The sequence below is a fragment of the Poeciliopsis prolifica genome, unplaced genomic scaffold, assembly GCF_027474105.1.
Source record: "Poeciliopsis prolifica strain line A6 unplaced genomic scaffold, Auburn_PproV2 SCAFFOLD015, whole genome shotgun sequence".
Taxonomy (NCBI): domain Eukaryota; kingdom Metazoa; phylum Chordata; class Actinopteri; order Cyprinodontiformes; family Poeciliidae; genus Poeciliopsis; species Poeciliopsis prolifica.
This window is the reverse complement of record NW_026562390.1, coordinates 6,857,252-6,871,925: the sequence shown is the minus strand read 5'-3', so window position 1 is coordinate 6,871,925 and position 14,674 is coordinate 6,857,252. Positions and strand designations below refer to the sequence as shown.

Below are 14,674 nucleotides of genomic sequence, written 5' to 3'. Positions count from 1 at the left end.
TTCAGTAAGGTAGAAGAACAAAAACATTATTATTATACTAATGACTACTCACTCAAAACTGAAACTATTCGATTTGCCTTATGACTAGGTGAATATACTACAGTAACTCCGGGAACATTAACAGGGTGACTTTACAAGGTCCTGCTTGAAGAATATTACTTACTCATAGAAAATACCACATGGGTGGATGGTGCACTTATAGTTTTTCTCACCATGACTCTGTTTTTATGCCATTTATGTTTTTAAATAGCTGACTTGTCTTTCTTATACGTAAGGCTCAGCCAGCTGATTGGCAGTGAGCAGCAGGATGTGGAGGAGGGACAGTATGAAAAGTAAGTTGCCATCTTGCTGCCAGTGACTGACTCATGTTTATTTAAAAAGTTGAATCAACGTATATCTACTGTCTCCATCAAATCTTCCACTGCACAGCTGTATTTTGTTCCCTGAAAGTAACTGATTGCAGAAACATTGAATAAGAAAACATCAGAACTGCTAAAATAGGTAAATGGCCAAAGCGACCAATAAATGAATTAAACAAACAAAATCTCTGGTTTAAAGAGATAAGGGGAAAACATGTTGCTTACTTTTCGAATAAACATTTTGTTGATTTATATCTTTCTTTTGTTTCTTTTTTGTATCTTGTGTCATATAGCTAACAATTTGTGGTTTTTCAAGCACTGCATGCAAATGCCGTTCTAAAAGTACAATCCAGAACAACAATGTTTCCAACACAATACAGATACATTCACAAGATGTAATCTCTGAAAAAAACGGAAACTTAAATATCCCTGAGTTTCCATCCCCAGCCTTGCTGCCAGCCAAGTGGAATTCCCACCTGTCCTGTAAGAAAGATATGTAATAATTTAACTATTTATCTCTGGCACATATCACAATGATATGTTTACACTGGGAAACTTTTGTGGGTTTGCCAGTGATTTTCTTTTCTTTCCAGTCTGATAGTAAGTCTGTGTCTGATTTGATCAGTTCTAATGTTATCTCAGTTTAAAATCCTTTACCGTTTTTCAATGTATCTCCTAGAAAGCTGTTGTTGCTAATGCTACCTCTCCTGTGACTCAAGGCAAAATGATAGCTGTCATAATGCCAAAGGTTGTGTGGAAACAGCTTCTCCTCTGCTAAATGCAGATGTTAGTGTGAGAGTCCTGGTAAGTTTTTTTTGTTAATGTTTTTCCTTTTTTCTTTTTCTTTTTCTTTTTCTTTTTCTTTTTACAGTCCCAATAAAAGGTAAGTCAATCTTAATGTTTCTGGGTTATCCTCCAAAAAAATAGGTCAGTCTGAAGAAAATATTTGAATTAAAATTTAATGCACTGGTGAAACACAACATATATTTCTGTGCCTTTGTGTATTAAACAAAAGGCTTCTGGGCAAAGATTTGTGGGAAGATGTTCCCACAGGATGTAAATGGGAAGGTAACAGCTTAACTTAACAGAATACCAAGGTGGAAAGACATCATCAGTTTATTTAGAGAAATATCTGTTTCTATCCATCAATCTAGGAAGGCTTATATCTAGGAAGGCTTATTTTTTTGATAAGCAATCAAAAAAATAATCATTCTACAGAGAAAAACGTCATTCAGAAGGAGCTTATTGCTCAAGTTTGTGTGCACAAATAAGACATTTGAAGTGCTCACAGCACAGAATAAATATATTCACAAGTAAAGAAAAAAAGCAAGACAGCAGGACTTCCTAATGGTTTTACCTCAAGAGCCAAATGAGCAGCTATGAGTGAAATAAAAAAGATAAGTGCTTTAGTCCATGTCATCTCTCTGTCTCACCTTAACATGGTGAAGGTTAAAGTTCATAAAAGGACAGAGAAAACAAGAAATTTGGCTTTGCTTTGTCTATAAGAGTTGACAGAGAAACAAAATATTCTGCTTAAGTTGGATGAATCTCTAGGACATACAAGCTAAATCTTTTTTTAATAAATGTTGAAATTATGGAAGTATCTGTGTGTTTTCACTCTTGATGTCGGTAGAGAACAAATTGATTTTTAACTTTAAAATATAATTATTATAATGATTAAAACTTCTGGGTTTTTTTTTCTATAATCTTTAAAACCTTGTGTTTCAACAGAGGGAGCCATTTCTTTGTCTTCTCTCTGCAGCAGTGTAAAGACACTGCTGCACACAAAATAATAACAGCAGCTGGCAGACAGATTCAATCCACCTTTAACTCCAATTTCTGTAGAAACTAAGAAATAGTTTTTGTTTTTTATAAAAACCGACATCTCTAAATTAAGAACCAACGAATACAAACAATAATATGTAACTTATTTTGAAGGTCTGCCCGGAAGTATGGCATCAATTATCTTCCGTTTCAAGGACTGCAGCTCACATTGCCTTTGTTTTCATAAACATCCTTGAACGTTTCTTTTTGTAATATAGTTCCTCTTACGTTTACATTTGATAGCATTATAGGTATGTAAGACTTTTATTTATAGTTAGCCAAAACTTAAAAGTAATGGGTTAAAAGGAAGTCGTTTAAGCAGGAACAGAATAAGCTATTTAATTAGGTTAGCCTTATTAGCTCCTCTCACTTGTTTTACCGAGTTAACTTAAACAAACATGCATGAAACTGTCTCAAGCTTTTTAGCGATGCAGGATGCAGATTATTCGGTTTTAAATATAAGCGAATGTGCTTCTATTTGCTTATTTGGTTAACTATAACATGTTAACCCCATGCTAAACAGGGATTTATTTGCTCTGTAGCCTTGCGAGGTCACTATAATATGAAAAAAAACAACAATGCTTTTGTTTCATTTGCAGAATAAATTTTTGAATTTCTCTATGTTTTACTTCTCAGTTTCAAACATGGGCTTTCTCATGTCTAAATCCATGGATGCAAACTTGCAAAAGCAGCAGGAGTTCATGCTTCACAATTCACGGTTGCAGGTAAGTCAAGGTGACTCCAACACCATTAAAAGCTGATACTGTGTTTTAAATGCTTGTTACATTTTTAATCGGGTGCATCAGTTCATTGATTAAAATCATTTAGGACTGCTTCAGGTTGGTGGTCAGGAGTTAAACTGATTAGCTGTAAAATACTCCCATTGCATTTTAAATTTTTAATAGAGTAAGTGTTTTTCAATATTGAGAAACAACAAAGTGAATCTTATAAATGAGCCACATGTGCAGCGTTTGACTAAAAAGACAGATGAGAAGCCTGAGTTCCAGCAGAATTGCTACTGAACGGTACACAGAAAAGTGCATCTTAAGTTGACATGAATGGCAGATTTTCAACTGTACCATTTTCATGAGCAGGGCCTTGTTCTTTTCAATTGTGCTTTTTGTGAATTAACTTTTTTGTTTTAAAGGTTTTCATTTACAGCTGTGTTCTTTGGTTTTAATCATTCTGTTATTGCACTATTGTTTCTAAAATAAGAAACATAAGTGAAGGAGTTTATTCGTTGCTCTAGATTTTATTTAGGTATTGCAGACTGAAAGGAGATGAATGCAAATGCCTTCCAGGATAGGATGGATTCCTGGATTCATTAAATAATGTACTCAAAACATGACAGCATGGATTCTTGGGTAGACGTTACATCCATACATCAGAATGAAACACTAGCTTGTCATGTCCGTCGGGCGTTTCTGTTTTGCTTATGACACAAATCCACCGTCTCAAAACTTTCCTCGTATTTTCACCTGGAGAAAACAGGATTTTATTGCTCTCATTAGTTTTTTTTGTTGTTCCATGTTTTTTTCAGTTCAAACAAAATATTATTCCCCTCCCCACCCGTGTTCTCCATTAGAGATAATTTAGCTTGATTCATTCATGCCTGCAAGCCGCCGAGCAGCAGGTGGGATTCGTGAGTGTCATAATGTCAACGAAATTATAAAATTTGGACCCAAAAGGGTCTCTCTGTGGTGTGCACCTGAAATCTTCTCAGTTTTTTCAGCTTTAAACGAGGAAGATGATGACTAATACAATGCAATACAGTGATGCCAAAGGTTTGGCAATTGAATTTCACAGCACCCTCATCTGAGTCCTGAAGATGATTCATTGAGGGATATTAGATGCATATTTATGCATTACTGAAGTGGCTCTGCATTGTTTCATAGCCTCAACTGTTTAGCTGCTTTCAGTTTTTATAGTTCACACTCAGAATCACCTTGTATGCAGTTTAATTAGACACTTTAAGTAACATTAAAAAAAAATGAATAAATAAAAATGTGGAGTAGATGAAACATGTCAGTAAAAATGTCCCTGGTCACTGAGGGTGAGAGCTCTTACTGGTCTATTATATGAAATTATTTAACTACTTTATTTTTTTGCATTTGAAATTTAATTTGCCTAATTGAATAAGCCAGAGTGACCCTTGTCATTTTAAAATGTCTACACAAAGCTACGTTGTTGCCTCCCCCTGCATTAAGATGTCAGAAATGTCTTTCTGTCACGGCTAATTGATCCCTGTCGTGCTGTTGCCTTAAGTCAAAGCTACGCAGTCATTGTGTTTGAATAATGGCCTCCAGAGGTCCACCATAACATTTACTGGATATTGGTCTGATTTTTCTGACGCATGCCTTCAAAGCTAATGCAAGCCATGAAATGACGTAGGCATCGTCTTTTTTCTGAAAAATGTTTGGCTGCTAGTTCTTCTCTACCATATTTTGTGTTAATGTGAGCGTGGAGGTGATCCAAGGTTTTGCCTTGCATTCTACATTTACTAATTTGAAAATGGAAAAAAAAAAAAGCCTTGAAGTGGTGTAAAGAATACTGGATATTAGATCTCAGCTTGATTCATTTTGAAAAGCTGCCCATGTTTTTCTCCACTTTTTTTTATTTCAAAATGATGCATCTTTTCAGAGAGATGCCAGAACATCAGCCTTGCAACTTTTTAATTTTACTATTATATAAAAATTCCCTTCTCACCCACCGCGGGTGGTTCTTATCCTCTGAGCTCGGGTCCTCTACCAGAGGCCTGGGAGTTTGAGGGTTCTGCGCAGTATCTTGGCTGTGCCAAGGACTGCACATTTCTGGACTGAGATGTCTGATGTTGTTCCTGGGATCTGTTGTAGCCACTGCTCCAGTTTGGGGGTTACTGCCCCGAGGGCCCCGATGACCACAGGCACCACTGTGGTCTTCACCTTCCAGGCCCTCTCCAGTTCCTCCCTGAGGCCCTGGTATTTCTCCAGTTTCTCGTGCTCCTTTTTCCTGATGTTGCAATCACTTGGTATTGCTACATCTACCACAACGGCTTTCCTCTGATGTTTATCCACTACGACAATGTCTGGTTGGTTCGCCATTACCATTTTGTCTGTCTGGATCTGGAAGTCCCACAGGATCTTAGCTCTGGCGTTCTCCACCACCTTTGGGGGTGTTTCCCACTTTGATCTCGGGTTTCCAGTCCATATTCTGCACAGATGTTTCTGTACACTATGCCTGCCACTTGGTTATGTCGCTCCATGTACGCTTTCCCTGCCAGTATCTTGCACCCTGCTGTGATGTGCTGGACTGTCTCAGGGGCCTCCTTGCACAACCTACACCTTGGGTCTTGTAGTCTTCACACCCTCATGAAACAGTTTCATGAGGGTGAAACTGTTTTGTATTATTCTTAATAATTTTGCCAAAGAGGAAGAATGCGTCAGCATTGGGTTGTGACAGCATGTAATGCCAGTAGAGAAGTTACAAATAGAGCATTTGGGAACTGAGTTGCACAATTGCAGAGAGTAAACATCTGCTCACATCTTAATGAGAATCCTCCCTGAAATTCTCTCCAGGAATTTTATTGAGTTGGTTCTGTATTCTTTGAGCACATGATAGGCTGTGACAGGGGGTGGCATGATGGTGCACTGGTCAAGTGTAAAAGGTTGTTAGTTGGAATCTCCTTGAGGGTGAAGTTTTGTGTATTTTCTTTGTGTTTATCGTTCAAAATTAAAAGTGTTTTTGGGTGTGATCTTCATGATTAGGTATGTGATTATCATATCCACTCCTACAATTCTTGTCTTGTGCATTTGCAGTTGACAGGTTCGGTTAGATCAAGATCATTTCTGGTTCAGTTTGCATGACTAACTTTAAATGTCCTAATATGAGTGTTAGTTCAAACCAGAATAACTCCAATATGTGTTGGTATATTTTGTTGCCATATATACAAATAAATCTCAATTCTCCTAACATGTTTTCTTACACGTCCACTTTAGTCCTTAATTATTCATACCACTCACAGAATTAGGTTTGAACTAATAAATTCATTTCACCAGCATGCTCCTTATAACTGGAAGCAATATTAATATTTTAAAGTGGTTCAGCCAGAGTCCTAAAGTGAATCTGTGGAGGAAGCTAATGATTAGGGTGATGGCAAGGAGGTCTTGTTGTGCTCTTAGTTGTTATAAAGTGAATAAAAGATTTTTCCATTGATTGTTGTCAATGAAAAATTAAGTTTTAGACTTGTTTATTTTCAGATAAAGATTAAATAAGTGGTAAGTAAAGGGTACTCATTTTACAATGTTTTATTATTAATTATCCTTTCTAAGACATTCAACTCCTGTTAAAGTTCAGAGGTGATCAAAACTTGATCAATAGATACAACCTGTTGATTGTATCTCTTGATATAATCAATAGATACTCATTATATCTATTGTCACATAACCATATGTTCTTGCAGTACACTATAAATATGATTATGGAATATTATTCATTGGGAAGTGTGTCATCAGGGGCGTATGTATTTATGTAAATCTTTCTTCTATTTTGTATTATTTGGAGAGAAAAAGCCTTAAAAGAAACTAATCTCCGATCTAGGAGATATACTGATTAAAACTTTGTATTGAAACTTAGTTATTCCAGGTTACTATATAAGGTTACTGAGTTTATCAGTGTGGCATGAAAAGCATTCATGCCACACTTGTGCTACTTGTCTTGAGTGTGTGTTTGACTTATATGCTTCTGCTTCCCCTTTCAACAGCTGCTACAGTGAAGTGTGAATGTCTTGGCTGATTTGTGATGATTTCTGCACATTTTTCTTCTCGAGCTTTTCCCCGAATTTGATTCAGGCTGAAGCCCTTATAAATGTCACTGAGTTCCTGGTTTGGATTTAGCTTCATTTTCTTCTCACTTTGTCACCTTCAGACTTGGTTCATGTCTCATTTCTTCTTTGCACTTTTTCGTCCCTGCTGTTTCCTGCCACTGTCTCGGCTTGTCCGGCCTTTCTCAAAACCGCCTTGTCATGCTCTGTGAAAAACTCAGTTTTCAGCGCAACTAAGTTGTCATCAAGTCACACCGCTCCATATTTACTGGCACTGTCGGTAAAGAGTTCAGAAGGAAACCCAACTTTTGTTGCATCATGATTCGTTGAAAGTTTTAGGAAACTCCAACGTTTATCTTGAGAAAATCCTTTGAGTGTTATAAGATAACGATTTGGCTGTACTCCTGCTGTGAACAAGCCGCTTCAGATCGGTTCTGACATGACTTTTATGTTTGCCTCTCTTCAGCTCACCCCTCAGGTTTCTTATTGAACTTAGGTCATGGGAGAATGCTTTAAACTTTGTATCTAAAGAAGCAATCAAGATCTAATAATGAGCTAAGTTTGGGGTTTTTTTGTGAAGCAACCACTTATTTAAAATGCTCTAATATATATATATATATATGTATATATATATATACATATATATATATAAACGGTCATTAAGCCACGGAGTTGAACAATGTTCCAAGTCTATTTCGATGGGAACAGGCCCACAGCATCACAGTTCCTCCTCTATACGTGCTTAGGACGCTTTTCCACATTGTCATCTGATGTTTTACAGAAGCAGTTTTTTTTTCCTGCACAGCCTTTTATTTTATGTAAATCACTTTGAACTGATTTGCTTCTGAAATGTGCTGTCGAGATAAACTTGACTTTAACTGGAGTTAGCCATTAATACACACAAAGTCGAAGTTGGGGCATCTTGACGAAAAAGTTCTACCTGGATCTCATCCCAGGTAGAACTCCTTATTGACTTTTACCAAGCAGTTACTTGAGCAGTGACTGAATTTGTTTACCTAAATTAGTCTTTGGAGTCTGTTTCAGATTCAACAAAAAAAAATCAGTAAGAACCTTTCTCTCTACAGTTAAGTGTACTGTATATACCTGGGTCATTTCATGGTTTTAGTTCTCATCAATGTGCACCATCATCACTTTCTAGAACCATCAACTTGTATTAGTTTCTGCCAAAGCGGGTTTCTGCTTTGAAACATTACTTCGGTAATGAGAGAAGCTCTCTTGGGTCTAACAGTGTAAGTTCCCACTTCCTGAAATGAGTCATCGGTGAGGTCAGCACGTGTCGCTGGTGCTGTCAGTGGATTCCAAGGGTTGGTTTCGGATTTAATACAGGTGTGAAACTTTCTGCTGAAACTCCTAAGACTGAAAACAAAGTTAAAACCTCCGGTCATTCCCAGATCACAGTCATGGTAGTGAGCCGTTCACTCTGAATGGCCATGTTTCCCTCTAGGGATCTCTTGCAGTAAGTGTAACTGTGACTAATGCTTTTATTCGATGTAAGCTGTTTAGCTCATTCAACGTTTGAAACATTGGCAAAGTATACTTTTTGTAACTCCAGTCTGGAGAAGTATGGACAATGACAATATGGGTGTATAAAGCTATTTATATTTCCAGATTTTGTTCATTTCCCACAGACTTGATGTTTCCTAAGATTTGTCCTCCTTTGTGTCTTTCCTGTCATCCTTGTAAAAGGTCTTGTTAGCCTTCCTTTATTTATTCTGTTCTTTGTTTCTTCCATCCTCAATTTCATCCTCATGTTATTCCTGACGGTAACTTCTTTATTTCCTCGTTTGTGTCCTGCTGTCTTTACTCCCCTGTGCCATCGCTTCTTTTCTGTTTTTGTTTTGTTTTGTCCTCCCTTTGGCTTTTTTCATTGTCGTCCTTCCTGTCAAATTTCCGCTCTTTGTGTGTCCTCCTTCCCTCTGTGTTGTCTTTCCTTTTATCACATTGTCTTCTGCCTCCCTTCTTTGTGTCCTCCTAACTATTCTTCCTTCTATCCATTATCTATTTACTCCAAAACTCCGAATTTGAACACTTTCCATTGTAGTAATGTCTGCCATAAATACATGGAAACTTGGAAAGTGAAATTCTTATATGGATATTTTGATTATATTGATTATATTATATTTTTCAGCTAAGAAAAACGTAGAATTTCTCTTCGCTGAAGTCTTTGCATAATATTAGACTGACTCCATGACGTTTCTGTTGCTCTGCAACATTGAGAGCGTATTAAAGTATTACTTTTGAAAAAGAATGCCTAAACAAATGTTGTCTTTCTTCCTGCATGTTGTAATAAAAAGATTGAACCACTCACACTGAGTCCTGGTGATGCATCCCTATGTTTATTGCCTTTACAAACTCTCAAGACTTCCTGAAGCTCCTTGCGTAGGTATTTTGCAACGTTTGACCATTGCTGGTTAAAGTGATATAAAACTCAAAGCGGCCGATCATACTCTTAGCATTCAGTCCAACTGTATATTTAAGGAAAATACAATTAATTCAGTTTAAGAGTTGATTGCGCTTTGTAAGTGCAAGTAGTTTAGACTGTAATTTTACCCTCAGGTGATGCTTTGGCCTCATGATTACAAGTTGACTTTGCTGAGTAGTTTCTCTGTTTGCCAAAGCTAACTAGCATTAGTTCACGTAAGTCTGTAATTAACCCACCTGGTCTCCTTCATGTCTTTACCAGCAGGCACTTTTTTTTGTTATTTTTTGTTTTCTCATATGAAAAAAGTCGGAGTTCAGGTACAAAAGGAGCTAGAACACCTGACGAAATATGGTTAATGTTGGAGAATATAAACCAACATGTAGGCCATATAAACCAACAGAAATAAGGCCACATTATACAAAGGATCTGTATTTTTGGTTTGATACCCTTTGAAAATTTTTAACATTTCATGTGAGAACCAACAAACTTCCCTGGATGCAGTGGACCGATACAAAGTGCTGCATTATTGTTAAACGGAAGGAAAGTCGTAGTTTTCATGGCCTGTACAAATGGAAGATCTGATAAGTGTGGTGTGCATTTTAATCAACATTAAAATTAGAATATTGGACTGCAGATTGTTTGAATGTAGCACAAAATCCATGTATTAAAGTCTTTTGAAGATAAATTAGCTAAATTAAGACTATTTAGATAGAAATTCAAACATTCAGTTTATGCAAAGTGTTTACAATAAGATTGTTGATATAAGGAATTAGAGTTAAAGGGGTGGAATATTAATGGACACCAAAAAAGAAGAAATTCAAAGTGTATGGATGTTTTTGCAAGACTCTGAATGTGTTGAATTCACTAAGCACCATAGTTTGAGCGAAGTGACCGATGTGGCTGATGACGGGTTGCCAGGCTATTTATCATGCTGAGGAAGCCACTGAGTGGCCTTGCCTGGCGTTTGACAAGTTAAAGACATTTCATGCTGGGAGTGAATCAAAGTGTAGCCAACTCCCTCATAAAGTCTTATTAAATTGCTTCTGACTCATTCGAACAAACGCCCCTGTTTTGCTCAGTTTCCTAAGAATTCAATTTATTTCATTTGCTCCATCTCTTCCCCCCTGCACCCTCCTTATTTTCTTCACCCAAAATTAGATGCAGTTCCTTATGGCTTGAAAATCTCTTTGTGTTAATTGTGCAATTTTATTTCTTGCGCCTAACATTGACACAATGCACCTGTCAGTGTAAATTTATCCAATCAACAGTTTGCGGAAAATGGTCCAATTTACTATTTTCGCATACATTGTGAGCTCGGCTGAATGCTAGCTTTGAATAATCATCAGGTCAGAGTCGCTTTCCTGGTGGCTGAACAAAAACTCATCTTTGACACTTTCACTTTTGGAAAATAAAAGGCTTTTTAACCGAGAATGTCACTCAGTCGGGTTCTGCAGGATGCATGTATTTGTCTAAATGGACGCAGGATGGTGTGTGTGTGTCGAACAGGAAACTAAAAACAAAGCTTTGACCCTCCTGAGGTTAATCAGCATGGATGGAGCATTCCTGACCCTGGACTGACTGACTGACTGGTTCCACCTTAATTTAACCCCAGCAGCGTCTGACATGGCAGACTCACTGCCTCCTTCTGTAGTTTCAAGTTTAGAATGTGGGAAATATGTAAGAATATAGAGAAACTCGTCCTGTACCCCTTTTACATGATACTTCTGGCTTGGGCAATGAACTAATTTGATCAAGTAATATATATTTTTTTTTGTTTTTGAAGATTTCATTTTTGGAAAATCTGGATTTATTTTTTTAATAATGGGTTTGTGTAGTTGTGTAGATGTCGTCCTCTTTCCTCATGTGCGTCTGTTTATGCTTGTGTGTTTCTGCATAGATGGAGCGTCAGATCCTGATGCAGAACCAGATGAGAGAGAGACAGATGGCCATGCAGATTGCCTGGTCCAGAGAGTTTCTCAAATACTTTGGCTCCTTCTTTGCAGTGGCCACATTGGGACTAACAGTAGGGTGAGAGGTGGAACACTGTTTACACTCTGAAAGGAAGTTATTGGGTGATGGCGAATATAAAATGCGTCGCCAGAAATGTGAACACATTTGGTCTTTCTGTCTGTTCATCCTCAGAGCCATTAAAAGAAAAAAAGCCGGCATGCTGGCTCCGATTGTTCCTCTCGGTTTCATATTTGCCTATCAGATGGACAGCGCCTACGGGACACTCATTTATCGGATGAGAGGTGAGGCTATTCGGATGTAGATGTAGAAACATGTTCTTTGGGGTTTTTCTGTTGAGATATGTCATTTTGATTTTGAGTTTTAAAATCATTCAGGCTCTTATTTGTCAATGGTGGAAGGATGGTACGAGAACTTTAAGTGTTTTTTTTAGAGAGGGTAGTCGTAATGTCATTTGATTAAAACATACCTGGAGTGTTGCTTTGATTCGTTCATAGATGTTTAGTAAATCCTCGAGTCAACCGTTCAGGGTGCCTAAACTCTTGCTTTCACAAAGTTCCTGTCTGCTGAGCTCAACATACCAACTACTTTTCAGTCCAGCTGTCCTAAGAATGGTTGTAAACTGCATAATGGAGAAACATTGTGATGATGTAGAGAGGGTGGAATGTCAGTAAGAGTAAAAGCTTCTTACACAGACAGAAGCTAATTTTCGAGGCATGGAATTGCGGAGTAAAATTTCTTTTAAGTCATGTTTGATATATACACCATTTTTATGAAAACTAAAAATGACAGTTACTTGATTATGCTATAAAATGTCACTGTGCCTGGAAAATTAATGAAACTGCCACTTCAAAATTCATAATTAAAAGGTCCAAGCTGATCATTCCTTCATATGAATTTACTTAAATGTCTGATGAAGATTTGATTGCAGTCCAGCTCAAACATACTGAGGCAGAACTACTGGTTCACAAAATGTTTCTGGGTTAAAGAAGGAAAAGTGACTGTCGTATGTTTGGGTAGAAGACGACGTCCGTATGCCACATTCCATTTATGTTTGGTTTCGTTGGACCTTTAGGTGAGGCTGAGAATATCATGGCGTCTGAGCACGATCGTTTGGACCTGCCTCTGGGGACGCCAACGTACGAGAGCATAGAGAAGGCCCGCCGGACCAAAACCGGCCTCATCTCTTTTTTGGAGAAGTGATTCATCAGTTGTGACACGAGTCAAGATCCAAACCGTCCGACCGGTGCGTTCACCTGTGCTATTTCTGTTTTATCATAGAGAACAGCTGTCAGGTCCAATTTGGGTACCTTGAATGTGTTGGAGTCTGCGGTTTGCACCCAGTCTACATCATGAACCTTGAAATAAATCTGTAGCTGTTTTGATTTTGTATAGCGGTCTCGTTGTTGAAAGCTGATTGGCTGATCAAGATTACTGATTTAGATGAGTTAAATGTATACATTTACTGTGCTGTTGTGGTATAAAATACAAATTATAGTAATAAACAGACACCGTCAATGACGCATTATTTGCTCCTGACAAATTACCATAGGTGATGATTTCCGACCACTAGGTGGCAGAATGTACATCATTACGTATTTATTGGTACATCTCATTAGTCTAGTAATCGTTTTTTTGTCTGCTGTTATCATAGTATTTAATGCCATATTTTTATTCAGTTTCTGATTCACTAGTCAATAATTGGGGTCATCGTACCAAAGCTTTTTATTTGTACATTTATATTTTCTTGCATAATTTGCATCTGACATATTGAAAGTATTTGTAAAGAGAATAAAAAAAAATCTTTCAATAACATTGTCTAAGATATTCATTTTATTTATCTTTGTTTCATCATCTGTATTCTAATTTTTTTTAAAAATTTTATGTACGTGCATAGACGGTCTGTGCAATTATATTACTGCAACAAAGGAATAACTCAAAGTACGTCAGTGCCATCAATCCAAGTGACGTGTGTGTGTGTGTGTGTGTGTGTGTGTGTGTGTGTGTGTGTGTGTGTGTGTGTGTGTGTGTGTGTGTGTGTGTGTGTGTGTGTGTGTGTGTTGCGAGGAGGGCGGGCGGGCAGCAGAAACACACAAGTCTAGGATTGAACTACTGACTACAGTATATAAGGTTGTGGCCACTGGCTCAGAGAGAACCAGAGGAGCGAGACGCAGGAAAAAGACGGGAGCATTTGCTGCTGTTTCAATGGGCTTTAATTGAACTCTGCAGGTGAAAAAGTCAGGAGCAGAATCCTCAACTCTGACAAAAAAAAACAACAAAAAAACGTTTCAGCTTCCCAGTTTAGAGTTTCAGCCTTTAGTAAAGATGCTGTGGAGGGTGACCGTTGCCTTGGCCGTGATGTTCGTCGGAGGCGCATGCAACAGCGTGGAAGCCGATGTGATGAGCAGACTGATCGTGCCCAGGGACTATAGGGTGAAACTGTGCGGGAGAGAGTTCATCAGAGCTGTCATTTTCACCTGCGGGGGCTCTCGGTGGAAACGGTCCACAGAGGGGGAATCGGGTGAGTCAAACTGTTTACTCTGTTATTGAGCTCTCGATCTCACAGTGAGATTTTATTAATGTAGGAAAATTAAAATCTGCATTTGTCTGTGAAACAGTTGAGATTTCAACAAAATTGGAAACAAAATGTGAAAAAAAAAAAAAAAGTTGGAAGAAAGCTTATTATGAAATAGTTTTGAAAGTCATTTCTTCTTAAATCATCTCCGGAGAAGAGCATTTAATAAATTTAAGACAATTTTTTTTCTTCCTCCAGAGCCGTCCCACTGGACTTACCTGGAATATGTTGCACCCGAAGCCGACCGGAGGACCTGGCAGCATGAGACAAATCTCAGAGACGATAACTCTCCTCTCCCCTTTGACGCCTCCAACTCGCTCGCTGACCTCTTGACCCTCACAAACGAGAGACCACAATCGTCTCCAGGCTTCCCAGGCTTGCCGAGGGAGTCCACAGCTTTAGGTGAGCAGGAGGAGAATGAAGACCCCGCTAACCGACTTGTAGCGACCAAGAAGAAGAGAAACTTTTCTCTGGGCGTGGCGGGGTTGTGCTGTACCCACGGCTGCACCAAGTACGATATCGGACGGTTGTGCTGAGACAGAAAGGAGAAAAGGCTGGTGTGATAATAAAGATTAGGCACTGTACAATAATTTGGTTTGAGCAAAAAGAAGGGAAACATTTGGTTTATGTTTGTTTAATAGCAGCCATTAACTGTAACTTCTTGAACTTATTTTAATAAAAGTCATGTTCTCTATGTCGACTGTTGC

The 14,674-nt window shown here is 38.1% G+C and overlaps 2 protein-coding genes across 2 annotated transcripts; both read left to right on the top strand.

Moving 5' to 3' along the window:
- The first annotated feature begins 2,324 nt into the window (after nt 1–2,324).
- On the top strand, nt 2,325–13,205 carry plgrkt (plasminogen receptor, C-terminal lysine transmembrane protein). Its single transcript, XM_055040355.1, has 5 exons — nt 2,325–2,434; nt 2,820–2,908; nt 11,322–11,452; nt 11,567–11,676; nt 12,468–13,205. Exons 2-5 carry the CDS (start codon nt 2,828–2,830, stop codon nt 12,593–12,595), a joined length of 450 nt encoding a protein of 149 aa, XP_054896330.1. The 5' UTR covers nt 2,325–2,434; nt 2,820–2,827; the 3' UTR covers nt 12,596–13,205.
- Nucleotides 13,206–13,456: 251 nt separating this feature from the next.
- rln1 (relaxin 1) lies at nt 13,457–14,614 on the top strand. Its single transcript, XM_055040208.1, has 2 exons — nt 13,457–13,913; nt 14,166–14,614. The coding sequence occupies exons 1-2, from the start codon at nt 13,718–13,720 to the stop codon at nt 14,501–14,503; spliced, it is 534 nt and encodes a 177-aa protein (XP_054896183.1). The 5' UTR covers nt 13,457–13,717; the 3' UTR covers nt 14,504–14,614.
- The last annotated feature ends 60 nt before the right edge of the window (nt 14,615–14,674 follow it).

What these genes read in the sequence shown, in the direction of transcription:
- plgrkt (XM_055040355.1), top strand. Translation starts at nt 2,828, where the DNA reads ATGGGCTTTCTCATGTCTAAATCCATGGATGCAAACTTGCAAAAGCAG. An exon ending in TTCACAATTCACGGTTGCAG is followed by an intron (nt 2,909 to 11,321) that starts GTAAGTCAAGGT and finishes GTTTCTGCATAG; the next exon opens with ATGGAGCGTCAGATCCTGAT. An exon ending in ACATTGGGACTAACAGTAGG is followed by an intron (nt 11,453 to 11,566) that starts GTGAGAGGTGGA and finishes GTTCATCCTCAG; the next exon opens with AGCCATTAAAAGAAAAAAAG.
- rln1 (XM_055040208.1), top strand. Translation starts at nt 13,718, where the DNA reads ATGCTGTGGAGGGTGACCGTTGCCTTGGCCGTGATGTTCGTCGGAGGC. An exon ending in GTCCACAGAGGGGGAATCGG is followed by an intron (nt 13,914 to 14,165) that starts GTGAGTCAAACT and finishes TTCTTCCTCCAG; the next exon opens with AGCCGTCCCACTGGACTTAC.